We start from the raw sequence: 12,559 nt of genomic DNA, 5'->3' as shown, positions 1-12,559 counted from the left end.
GGAACTTTTCGTACGAAAAGAGCTTAGGGTGAGGGTATAAAGTAGGAGATGTCGTACGACAACTTTACTCTTCTTATCTTTCTTCTTCTGTATCATAGGTTAATGCATACTCGTTCGAAGGCCTCTTCACCCTTAACAGGGTAGTAGTATAACTATATAGTTTCCTAAACGATCTAAAAATAATCGTATAGTAGGAGAATTAAATATATTATCGCGCTGTTCCCTAATTCTTTCTACTAATTTATTAAGTGTACCTACTTTTATAGCATTAATTTAATTCTATAAGAAAGTAATAATATATAGCTTATAATAGTTAGAGTTAATAGCTAATACTCTTCTTAGAAATTTATAGTATTTAAGAGAAGCCCCTATCCTCTTTATCTTCTTATCTGCCGTAATTTTCTTAATACGCTTAATATAGCCTTTTATGAAGCGTTATAATAGCTTAATGCTGTTGCACGTATCTATAAGCTATGCCTATACCGACTTGAGGTTTTGGAACCCGATCTGATTGCGCCGTTGTCGCGCTAACATCTTGTAGATGATTGTGGAGTTGATTGTAAGAGTGAGCGTCTGGCTCGAATGAGTTTTGGGGGCGTGATGAACCTACGACATGATTGGTCAACAGCTGCACTGCGCTTAGTGACTATGGGGTGGGCGTGCAGTATTGAACATCACGTGTTTTACCAAACGCGGACGCTCAAAAAGATACACAGCTCATCATGCAATATCAAGGTGAAGTCATGGGCTACCTGCCATGGAACGAGGCCAGTCAGTGTTAATGATTAAACGCTGCAATGCCGCTTTAAGGCGATAAGCGCCACCAATACACTAAGGCTCCCAACATGCAAGGGGTGAAACACGAGCTGCTTTAGGACCAAAATGTCTAAAAACAGAAATCGGACTCTCAGGCTTTAGTGACTGAAATGGAGAGATTAACCGATATTGGTAGCCTAAAACAGGAATCTTAACGGATAGTGGTGACCCAGAACGGAAAATTTAACGGACATGTTAACAACCAGCACAGTTACATAGTGGTCAGTATTTCCGCTTGTCAAGCAATTGACAGCTCGCGGGAGACCGGGGTTCAATTCCCCGCTGGAGAGCTTTTTATTTTTGGCGGCGCATCGAAAGTTTTCGCCACGAGGTACACGCGCCCTCGGCCAAGGCAAGGGGTTTTTTTTCAATTAACGAGTCTGATAAACGATTGAGACTATTGTACGTATATAATATTTAGCTCTAGATACTGCCAATACAGTATACTATGCCTTCTTAGAGCACGTAGTGGCCTAGGTGGTGTAACGGACTGGACGCCCTTTAGATAGATCCTCGATGGTATCTTGGTTACCTAAGCGACGGATGCCTAGGCTATTGCTTACTGTCTCTACTAACAGTATTTATTCTTATTGAACTAGTAGCTAGCCCTTTATTGAATATAATCTTGGTTACCCCTCGTGATTGCTCCCTGAGCACAGCCTCTTACAGGTGCAGTTGAGCTAGGTATTGTTATAGATATAATTTGGAATAGAGTTATAACTTTAGATTACTATAGCTGAAATAGAAAAAAAACTATAGCTATTATAGTGATGGCGTAGTAACGCAGCTACTGACATTGAATAGCTCATTCACAAGAGAATAACCTTTTTGAACAAAGGGATAAGCTAAATAAATGATTTATATGAGAAGAATGCAAAGATACCAAGTTTCTTCATTTCACTACCTATTCTTCTTTAATGGTGCTATTCTAGTTATTCACTAGACAGTTTAACGAACGGGGAACGTTGCAATAGCTGATTAGCTAGACAGGCCAGCGAGTTCGGACTTAGGATCTCAAAAACAGATACATCGCACTTGAGCTGGCGGAAGATTTGATTACGAACTTCCACGGCCTTGAATGAGTTCACTAGCAAGATAGTTAGCATTTCTGTGTCCTGGTATGAAGAAGAGCAAAAGGAGAGAACAACGAGTGCCGACTTACCTCCAAGCTCAAATAGTGGCGTCCAGCATCAATCTCAGCACTTTGTACACCCATTCCTGGCGCCAAAAGCTTCTTCAATACATTCTGAACGATGAGCTGCGCATCTTCAATTGTAGCCGCCGCAGCGAGCATGGCGTTCACGTCGACTTCTTGTCCAGCACCAACTTCGCCTGATTGGTCATTGCCGCTCTTGCGGAGACTGCGATGCATGAATTTGGCGTCGCTCGCCCAAAAGTCTACACCACTTGGCTGCAGGGAGTCCGTCATGCAAAAGACAAATTAGGGAGATGTTGCCTGGTCGCGATTTCCAGCAAAACGGCGCATCGAGGCAGCCACTGCAATATCCAGCTCAGACAGAGTTGTACTGACACTGGCGATGTGTTTGGAACGATCCAGGTAGTCCTCCATACTGGTTCCGTCAATCGTGTGATCCGAGTCCGCAACGAGACCAGCATTGATAGACGTGCCAGCCATGCCGAGTGAGCGACGGTGTTGCGCCAGAGCATCCATGTACGAGTTTCCCGCCGTATAGTTGGTCTGCGACACGTTTCCGATCACGGAAACAACAGAAGGAAACATGACGAAGAAGTCCAAGTTGTCTGGAAGAGCCATGTGCAAATTCCAGCTGCCGGCAACCTTGGGATTGAATGCCGTCTGCCACTGGTCGTAAGTCATCTTCTCAAACAAGCTATCCTGAAGTTTGAGTTAGCAAATTGGCACTAAATACGTTTGAGGTTCAACATACTTGAAGGACCATGGCACATTGGAACAAGCCCTTGATGGACCGACCAGTCTGTGCAACTTCGTTCACCATGTTTGCGACACTTTGCTGAGACGTGACATCGCATGCAAGCACCAAGGTATCACACCCAAGTTCATGAAGCTTCTTGAGCTTGCCTTTGTGTCGGTTGTTGCCTGAACGAGAAAGAAAGACGAGATGCGTAGCCCCGTTCCTTGCCATGAACTCGGCTACCCTCAGACCCAGCGATCCCAAACCACCAGCCAGGATATAGGTAGCATCTCTGTCAAAATTGGGCAATTCCGGGGCTGTTGGCATTACAAGAACTTCAGGTAGGGTGTCCTCAGATGCAGGTAGCAAGCTGACGGAAATAATATCATTCGAATCCGAGGTATGCGCAGTCCGGATAGCCTCATCAAGATCGCATACGTCGAAGGCAGTGCCAGAAATCACGTCTGCCATCTTCAAAGAGGCTTTTCTCATCCGTTTGAGAAGCGTGGATACTAGACGTGGCTGCTCTGCTAGAATACGCAGAGGATCTACTGTGGCAAAGCTCACATTGCCTTCGAACGGAGGCAACGAGGTCAGTGGTTGACCGGGTGCAACAACTGCAGCAACACGGGAAAGATCCGACAGACACAAAGCAACTTCTTCGTGAAGCGGAACACCAGTTCCGGCATAAACAACGACATCGATTCCGGTACCACCAGTCTTGTGTGCCAAGTACGAGAAAAGTGCACTGGGGCTCTCAGCACCGGAACTGACAATCACAAAGTCCCGGCTTAGCCCTGTCTGGTTGATGAGTTGATACTTTTGCTCTTTACTAGTGACAGTCGCTTGAACATGAGCGCTGAATTCGTTCACTGCTCTCCTGATGATAGCTTTTCCAAGAGCCGTTTCACCTTCCTGGACAAGAATCTTCTCTCCAGCAGCAATATGGGTGATGTTTTCAAGAATATAAGAGGTCATTAATTCAACCCAAACTTGCGCCGCGGATCCTGGGGCAGTGCAGTCAATCCTAGCCACTAGGGACTGGTGCTGCTTGATGACAGTTTTGCAGTGCGGAAGACCGGGGACAACAACGGTATCGCCCTTCGTCAAGTCGCTCACATTTGCGTCATACTGGGTGACGGTTCCGGTAATCAAGCTTCCGACTAGGCTATGCGCAGTCCTAGAACCGGACTCAATTGGGCACATAGAAATGTCTGTGACAGCGGCTTCGACCCCGTCTGCGTTAGGCTTCTTGTCTGAATCTTCATCCAACTGCCAGTGTGTCTCAACGTCTTCGGTATCAAGTCCAACCAGCTGCAGTGGCCTACCCGGACCAACACCTTGTCGTAACAGCTGCGCCTTTCTGGTAGATAGAGCAATCTCCATATCCATACCATCATCAGGAATGATACGAGGGATTAATATGTGGTTGTTGATCTCTGCCAATTCCAAATCAGGCTGATCATTCTCGGCCAAGGGAGCGACGGATTGGAAGAAGGCCTTAGAAATAAGTTCGAGACTATTGGTATCCGCGGCGTCTAGCTCATAGGACAGATCAAGGTGGAAAAGGGTAACCTGAGGGAGCTCATTATGCAGTACAGGGAGAAGGCCTGGTACACCGGCACCCATAAGACCTCGTTGGGATGGTTGTAGCATTTGCGTACCATGGGTGATACAGAAGATGGTTTTGGCCGAAGAAACCATAGCTTTAAAGAAGCCGAACTCCTCAGATGTCCATGTGCTCACAAAGGACCCGTCAAGCAGACAGATGATTGTTTTGTCTTGCAAGCTCGCAGCTTCTTTCAAACCAACAAAACATGTCCGAACGCTGTTCTTGTGGGGTTGTTCTGCGAGTAACTTACTACCTCGAGAAGGATCACTAATCGATGAGATAGCCAGGAAGACTTCATCTTCGTACAACGCTTTCTCAAAGCGGCTCATGAAAACCTTGAAATTCGGAGAGCTACCCAGCTGAACCTTTAGAACGTCTTCGTCCCGGAGTGAATGTCCATTGCTGTACCCATTGACTTTGGGTGAAGATTCACTACTTTCATGATTTGTGCTGTTCGTGAGCGAGTCTTTGAGGGGTGTATCCAAAATAATCAGTCGGCCCTTCAGTTCCATCTTGGTTCGACAGAGACGCATCTCGTCAACAGCGTCTCTATAACATTTGCCGGCAATGATGAGATAGTATCGGGATTCAGACATAGCCCGAGTCTCTTGGAGTAGATAGCTGACAGGTACTTCGGCTGCGGTCACCTGAGACCTCCATGTCTCTAGTGCATCTTCAGAGATATCGATAATACCGAAGTGAGAGAAGCCCCTATATGGAGATTTTTCCGGATGAACGGTAGTATACCTTCCAGAATATCTCCATTTAGAGTCTGGCTAAGAAGGGCGACCTTGAGCTGAGAGCTCTTATGGCACTCAAGAGTTAGCCAATCTGTGAGGTTGGAGATGTCTCTCTCTTTCGCCATTTTGGCTCAAATCTTTTGCGCTAGAATCGGATGAAACACGCGTCATAATGAGGCCCTTGACAGCAATTTTGGGCGCCGACCATCCGCCATCTGAAACAACGAGATTGGTGCAGAGCTTTTTGCCACGGCGTTCAACACGCTCGGAATAGTCAATGAACTCATATATATGTCCATGCGGCAAGTCAAATGAAATATACAGCTTCTCCAGCATAGAAGGTACTGCGGATTCAGCCAGACTCTCGCCACCAGCGACGACTACAACTATAAGATGAAAGATTGTGGAATGCAGAGACGCGAAAAAAAAGAAAAGGGGGGGGGGGGTCATTCAATATTGTAGTTAGTAGAACACAAACCCGCTTGTGTTGAATCACGTGCCTTACTGGCGTCACTTTTGTAATCCTGACCCATGAATGCCAATGTATTTCTAATATAGTGTCACGTGAAATTGTATATAACCGAGAGGTCTCTTCCCCTCAGCCTCCTGAGTGTTGGTACACACACTTGACACGAACGTACGATTAGTGTAAGCCTCATCTCGACACGGCCCGTAACGTCAGGCACTACTCCGCCATGGCTTACATACAAAGATTGAATGTATATAGGCAAAACGAATTGGGTTCAAAGTCCCGATTTGGACATTTCCTGATTGGGATTAATCCAAAATTGGCTAGGCTTTATCCCAGGAGAGAGACGCGATTGGCAGGCGAGTAGGCTAAACAAAATTTGTGCCTTTTCGCATTGTAATGTTTTGTGGATCGAAGTGGAGCCCATCCGCATTCTGAATAGGAAAGCGAGCTTCACGCTTTGTCATCTCTGCACACCCATCACATCTCTTATTCAAGTTGTTGTTGTTGCTATTGTTCATATTTAGGAGCTGGATCCGCAGAGCCGAGCCTCGTTTTCCATCGTCCTTCAAAAACATTCGCATGGTTGGCAACCCAACCTTTACGTCTCGTCCATCCCTTGCTTTTTCTTTACATTGTTAGCCTATTGGTGGTCTGCCTTTAGCAACAACTATGACGACTCGTGGTATCGATACCAGTGCTACGAACGATCCACCCGCTATGGCGGCGACCGAAAGAGATGGCAACTCAGTTCCAGAGATGCTCGTTGGTGACCCAGCGCAGCGAAATCCTGAAAACATGGACAAGAACACATCTCCAAGACCAGTCCACGGAGTCAAGGTATGTGAACAGCACCTTTGCGAAACCTATCGAGTTCAGATCATCTGATCAGTTCAATTGCAGTGGGTCCTTATCGTCATCTCTCTCCTGGCGTCCTTTTTGCTCTACGCCCTCGACACCACCATTGTGGCCACCATCCAGCCCGCCATTGTCAACACGTTTGGCCATGTTGATCTTGTCCCCTGGCTTAGCGTCGCCTTTGCCCTTGCCTCGGCCGCAAGCACGCTACCCTGGTCCAAGGCATTTGGCCTCTTCTCTGCCAAAAAGCTGTTCCTCGGTTCAACGGCGCTATTCATGGGTGCGTCAGTCCTCTGTGGCGGCGCTCCAGACATTACTGCCTTCATTGTTGGTCGTGCCCTTGCAGGTATTGGCGGTACTGGCATGTATATGGGACTTTTGACCATCCTTTCGGTCAACACCTCTAAAGTCGAGCGCCCCTGATATCTCAGCCTCACTGGCTTCTGGTGGGGCATCGGCACCGTCTTGGGCCCCGTCATTGGAGGTGGGCCTTTTACCTTAACCCCTGCGTTGGTGGTGTTGTTGCGCCCATTTACTTCCTCATCTTGCCAGACTACCAACCTGTACCTGGTGTGCCGTTGCGCTCGCGCCTCGCCAAGCTAGACCACATTGGATTCGTTCTCTCTTCCGGCGTGTTTCTCTGTATCATGATGGCAATGGAGTTTGGAGGCGTTCTCTGGACTTGGGGCGATGGCAGGAGCATTGCTCTATTCGTACTGTCCGGCGTCTTGCTTGTTCTATTCTGCGCCAAGCAAACCCTCTCTTTCATGATTTCCAAGGAAGATCGCATCTTCCCCATACATTTCTTCCGCAGCTACGAGATGGTCATCCTCTTCATCACCATGAGTACGTATTGCCTTTTGGCTTCAGATCGGCAACGAAGTTCCGGATCACTAACAGTCTGCAGTGTTTTCCGCGTTTGGAACATTCATCACAATCTATTATCTCCCACTGTACTTCCAGTTTACTCGCGGCGCCACCGCCCTGGAGACGTCGGTGCACATCTTGCCCTATATTCTATTTCTCTCCACCTGCGTCCTAATCAACGGACATTACTTGTCAAAGACTGGATTTTATTATTCATGGTATGTCTTTGGCTCTGCACTGCAACTCATCGGCGGTGCTTTGCTCTGTAGGTCCAACTCACCCTGCGCGAACTGCCTTTGTATTCGCATTTTGCTAACGGACGCGATATAGATACCGCCGATGAGACGACCAGCAACGCCAAAGTCTACGGTTACACGATTCTTCTCGGAACCGGTGTCGGTTGTTACTGCCAGGCCGGCTTCCCCGTTGCGCAGGTAAAGGTTACCGCCTCCGACATTGCCTACAGCGTTGGCTTCATGACTGTAAGCCAAATGCTTGGTATTGCCTTCGGTACTGGTATATCTGGCGCTGTTTTTGCCAACCAGGCGCATAGTGGCCTTGAACGCCTTTTCCCCGACGCATCTGCTGAGCAAATTTCTGCCGCGGTTGCTGGTGTGGGAAGCGATCTCATCAATAAGGCAAGCAAAGAAACTGCTGCTGCAGCCATTCACATTATCGCTTTGGCAATCCAGGATGCATTTATCCCTGTCTTTGTCACGGGCGCCATCTCGTTCCTGTGCAGCTGGGCTATGAAGAGGGAAAAGCTCTTTCAAGAGAGTGACACGACAGGCCATTAGTTGACGTGGGATCAGATATCAGTATCCCCACCCCGATTTCAGCGTGCCCGTACTTTCTAACCCGTCGTTACTTTACAATCAGGCCAGCCCTGAATAAACGCCATGTTGTCTTGGCAACCTACATATATTCAGCCTGGCTAGCATAACGTCCTTCACTATCCACATACGGAAACTCAAATATGCCGGCTCTCTCAAATTTGAGCCTAATAACCGAAGCCGTTTTCCCTGAACCATACGAACAAGAAGTCAAGGTAGCACATCATGACTCAAAGCCGATTTCTTGACACATGTCTCAGTCTCATCTGCAGACTGATAGCTTTCCACCCATATGTATTTTTCCTGTTCGTCTTGATTTCACTGGTCTGAGCCCAAGCACTCGTCTCGGATCTTACGAAATATTCTAGTGGTTTAGTTATCATCGCAATATTGCACCACCAAACTATTGCTACCAATAAAGATAATCTTCCCTGTCGAAGACGAATGGTGGGCTTCGAAGCGGAGAACCTCACGAGAAACCCGGCACATGAACCGAGGATTAAGAGGGATGTGAAGATCAAGGGAATCCACCTTTACGAGGAAGAAGAGTGTAGGTCAGAGGGACTGCGTGGCCGGTTGGGGTGTGGGAGGTACCAGGTGTGACCCAGAGAAAACCAGGCAGCGGAAGTCCGCATGGTAAGAACGGGTAGTCGGATTCAATGTGCGTCGTCTCGAGTCGGGCGTTCTTGTCTTGGGTAGAAGGAATATACTATACAACTATGTGGCGATTTTCGGGAATCCATCCGAGGGAGTTCAAGAGGACATGCAATCCCGGTCCGGTTCTGGAGACAAAGGCATCTGACTTGTAACAGCGGCAGCGTTCCAGCGAGCTGTCAGTGCGCTTGAGGGCATTGAAGCTTCCTTAAAGCGCTACAGTAGCTGCAGGAATGGTGCGCTCGAGATATGGACGAAAAATGAGGAGCTGAAGCTATTCATTATGGGACTGACCAACGACGGCGAAATGCTGGATACTGTTGAGAAACATATGTCTCGGGTTGGAAAGCCTGAATTTGACAGCCAACATGTGGGAAGATGGTAGAAAGGCCGGCGCAGATCAGTCGGGCTCAATTTATCAAAGTTTTCGGTTATTCTGTTGGGGGTGTTGTTGTGGTGAGCTGCTGCCAGCAGCTCATTACCAGATCCGAGAAAGTTGTTGCTCAGGATATTAGTATGTTAGATTCCTCGAGGAAATCAGATAAGACCTTGATTTAGGATTTGTTAGTTCGGCTGTCTTCGTGGCTGAATATCCTCTCCGGTCCACACTTGATTTCGATCCGTTCGCTCTAGGTTTGGGTTACGTGGCTGGACTGGGATCACCTGTACCGAAGTAACGGGATTTACACCACTATTCATTGACATCGTCTGGAGATATTAGGGCCACGCTCTCCAAATCGACTTATCTGACTCTAATTGGAGCTGTCAGATAGCTCCAACTTTCATCTCAGCGATTTGTCGTTCGCGGGGTAGATTGCTAACCGAGCAGGGGGTTTATCAACTGCTCGACGTGCCGCTTTCGGCAGCTGCATCCCTACCTCAAATATGACATCACGACCCTAGCAACAAGCATCTCAGCGGCAGGCCTACCGCGAGCATGTTTCTTATCTCGAATTGACGAACAGGTATTGTAGATGACGTCGCGTTGGAATCGTTTCACGCGGCCCAAGTACGCCGCACCGCTAGGTAATCTAATTGGACACACCATTCGTCATGGTCTCGTACATGCAGGTATTTCTCGATTCTGGCTTATCGTACGGGGCGTCCATGTCGTACCGTTGAATCGTCGCTGCAACTACGGTTTTGCAACCCATTTTGCCTATCACACCAATCGAGGTTGAGCATCATGTTGTACTATCGCCGCGGAAACACCGTAGGCGGCGAACTGCTCCTCGAGTACAACGGCAGTATCTCTACCAACCCTGGCCGGTATTTGGAGTCGGTATGGCTGTAGAGAATCTGTTAATATAATCGCTTTCCTAGAAACAGAGAACCTGCGGAGTTTTCCAGCCTCTACATTCCACTTGTTGAAGCCTTCACAATGGCAGACACGACTAAGATACCTCTCCCAGTGGGAGCCGGCTATGGTACGTTCCCTACAATTTCATCTAATGATCACAGCTGAACCTTCCAGGCGTCGTCGTTGGAATCGGCTTCTTTTTTGCCTTTCTCATGATGGGCATCTCCTATCTCCAAAACAGATACACACGTTACTCAACACAATCATCCGAAGAGTTCAACACTGCGTCGCGCTCAGTCAAACCCGGTCTCATCGCTTCTGGTATCGTTTCGGCATGGACCTGGGCTGCCACTCTGCTCCAATCCTCTACCGTAGCATACCAATATGGTGTCGCAGGGCCGTTCTGGTACGCTGCTGGGGCTACAGTTCAGATTCTCATGTTTTCGATCCTGGCTTGCAAGGTCAAGCAGAATGCGCCAAGATGTCATACATACCTTGAAATTGTGAAAGCGAGATATGGGTCGGTTGCACATCTAGTGTTTATGGTCTTCGCGTTTGTGACGAACATTTTGGTGGGCAGTCAGCTCTTATTGGGAGGAAGTGCGGTCGTTACTAGCTTGACGGGCATGCCAGTGTATGCTGCTGCATTCTTGATCCCAGTTGGTGAGTAACATCTGAGAAGTCTATTCCAGAGATGTGTTAATAGAGACAGGTGTCTGCGCCTACGTTATCCTCGGTGGTCTGCGAGCGACTTTTATCTGTGACTACAGTCACACCTTGATCCTTATGATCATCATCCTTTATTTCATGTTCAACGCATACGCTATCAGTCCTTTGATCGGCTCACCCAGCGAGATGTACGAGCTGCTCAAAAAAGCTGGGACTCAACGGCCTGTCAGTGGGAACCAGGACGGCTCATACGTCACTTTGAAGTCGAACTTTGGTTTGATATTCGGTGTCATCCAACTATGCTCTGGATCCGGAACCGTTTTCCTAGATCAGGCATACTGGCAGCGTGCGATCGCTTCCAAACCCTCTACTGCCGTACGAGCGTATCTCCTAGGAGGGATTGCCTGGTTCGCTATCCCATTTGGCTTTTCGACAACGCTTGGTCTTGCGGCTGTAGCGCTCACCGATAACCCACGCTTTCCTACTTACCCAGAGGTACCTACCTCTGGCCAAATCTCGTCCGGTCTAGCAGCGGCCTTCGCTACGGAGACATTGATGGGGCAGGAAGGTGCTGTTGCACTGCTGGTGGTTCTATTCATGGCAGTTACGTCATGCGCGTCTGCAGAACTCATCGCCGTCTCTTCGTTGCTAACATTCGATGTTTACAAGGAATACGTTTCGCCCAAAGCTTCACCAAAACAGTTGGTCTTTGTTTCGCACATGATGATTTGCGTTTTCGGATTGATCATGTCTGTGTTCGCCTGCATCTGGAATGCGGCATCGATCGATCTTGGATGGCTTTTCCTGTACGTTTACCCCTATCCCATGGCTACTATATCAATATTTACTGACATGTTGAAGTGTTATGGGTTTGCTAATCGGCGGCGCTGTGTTCCCGACCGCCTTCGCCATAACATGGCGGAAGCAAAGCAAAGTTGCCGCTATATCTGGTTGTCTCTCTGGTCTTGCCGCAGGTCTCACTGCATGGCTAGCGACCGCAAAGAGCTATTACGACGAAATCACTGTAGAGACTACTGGCATGTCATATCCAACCCTCGCAGGCAATCTGGCAGCTATCATGACTGGACTCATTGTAACAACCACAATCACTTTGATCAAACCGGACAACTTCGATTGGGATATTACTCGTGCCATCAACGCCGTCGTTACCGACGGTGTAGACAACGCTGCAACGCCTAGAGATGCTTCCATACCTGAACTCTCTGATGCTGGCGAAAAGAAGATTGCAGCCAATGCCACCACACAACCCGAAGCAGCCGCAACAGCAGAGCTTCCACATCATTTGGCTCCCCCACTGGAGGAGGAAGACGATCCCTCCACACTCCATCGCGCTTTCAAGCTCGCCTGCATCTCCGCATTCCTGTTGACCTTCATCTTGGACTTCCTTCTCCCCATGCCCATTTTCTTCTCGCATTACATCTTTTCTCAGGGCTTCTTCACTGCATGGGTGGTGGTAAGCTTTATTTGGGTATTTGCCAGTAGTGCTATTAGTTGTCTATTGCCAGTCTGGGAGACCCGAGGGAGTTTTGCGAAACTATTTAGGAAGATTGGTGAGGATCTTAGGAAGAAAAATTGAAATGTGAATTGCAGACTTTAGAGAAGGCTTTTCTTAATTTAGTTAATGTGAATAGAAATAATATCCAGAAAAATAGTCAAAAGTATGTATAGATTCGTGTCTTGACATGAGACTGAACGCAGATGTCGCACTTGTCATAAAAAGCTATGGATCGAATGACATAGCGTTCAACAAGACAATGACTATGATATCTTCCACGCTACTGAGAAAGATCTGCTACGTAGCCCGTAGTTAAAACATTTTCATCGAAAA

General features: G+C 47.9%; 3 protein-coding genes across 3 annotated transcripts; 2 read left to right on the top strand and 1 right to left on the bottom strand.

Moving 5' to 3' along the window:
* Positions 1-1,748: 1,748 nt before the first annotated feature.
* COCMIDRAFT_6677 (uncharacterized protein) lies at positions 1,749-5,185 on the bottom strand (the record flags this gene model as incomplete). The annotated part of the gene is made up of 5 exons (XM_007691319.1): positions 1,749-1,889; positions 1,979-2,227; positions 2,348-2,671; positions 2,724-4,984; positions 5,068-5,185. 5 exons carry the CDS (start codon positions 5,183-5,185, stop codon positions 1,749-1,751), a joined length of 3,093 nt encoding a protein of 1,030 aa, XP_007689509.1.
* Positions 5,186-6,249: 1,064 nt separating this feature from the next.
* COCMIDRAFT_38169 (uncharacterized protein) lies at positions 6,250-8,051 on the top strand (the record flags this gene model as incomplete). The annotated part of the gene is made up of 5 exons (XM_007691335.1): positions 6,250-6,369; positions 6,433-6,780; positions 6,819-7,233; positions 7,295-7,519; positions 7,585-8,051. The coding sequence occupies 5 exons, from the start codon at positions 6,250-6,252 to the stop codon at positions 8,049-8,051; spliced, it is 1,575 nt and encodes a 524-aa protein (XP_007689525.1).
* Positions 8,052-10,122: 2,071 nt separating this feature from the next.
* COCMIDRAFT_38168 (uncharacterized protein) lies at positions 10,123-12,307 on the top strand (the record flags this gene model as incomplete). Its single annotated transcript, XM_007691334.1, has 4 exons — positions 10,123-10,168; positions 10,216-10,704; positions 10,754-11,516; positions 11,572-12,307. The coding sequence occupies 4 exons, from the start codon at positions 10,123-10,125 to the stop codon at positions 12,305-12,307; spliced, it is 2,034 nt and encodes a 677-aa protein (XP_007689524.1).
* Between the last annotated feature and the right edge of the window lie 252 nt (positions 12,308-12,559).

Source organism: Bipolaris oryzae (genome assembly GCF_000523455.1).
Source record: "Bipolaris oryzae ATCC 44560 unplaced genomic scaffold scaffold_97, whole genome shotgun sequence".
Taxonomy (NCBI): domain Eukaryota; kingdom Fungi; phylum Ascomycota; class Dothideomycetes; order Pleosporales; family Pleosporaceae; genus Bipolaris; species Bipolaris oryzae.
Note: the sequence above shows the minus strand (reverse complement) of the source record. Positions and strands in the feature narration are given on the sequence as shown.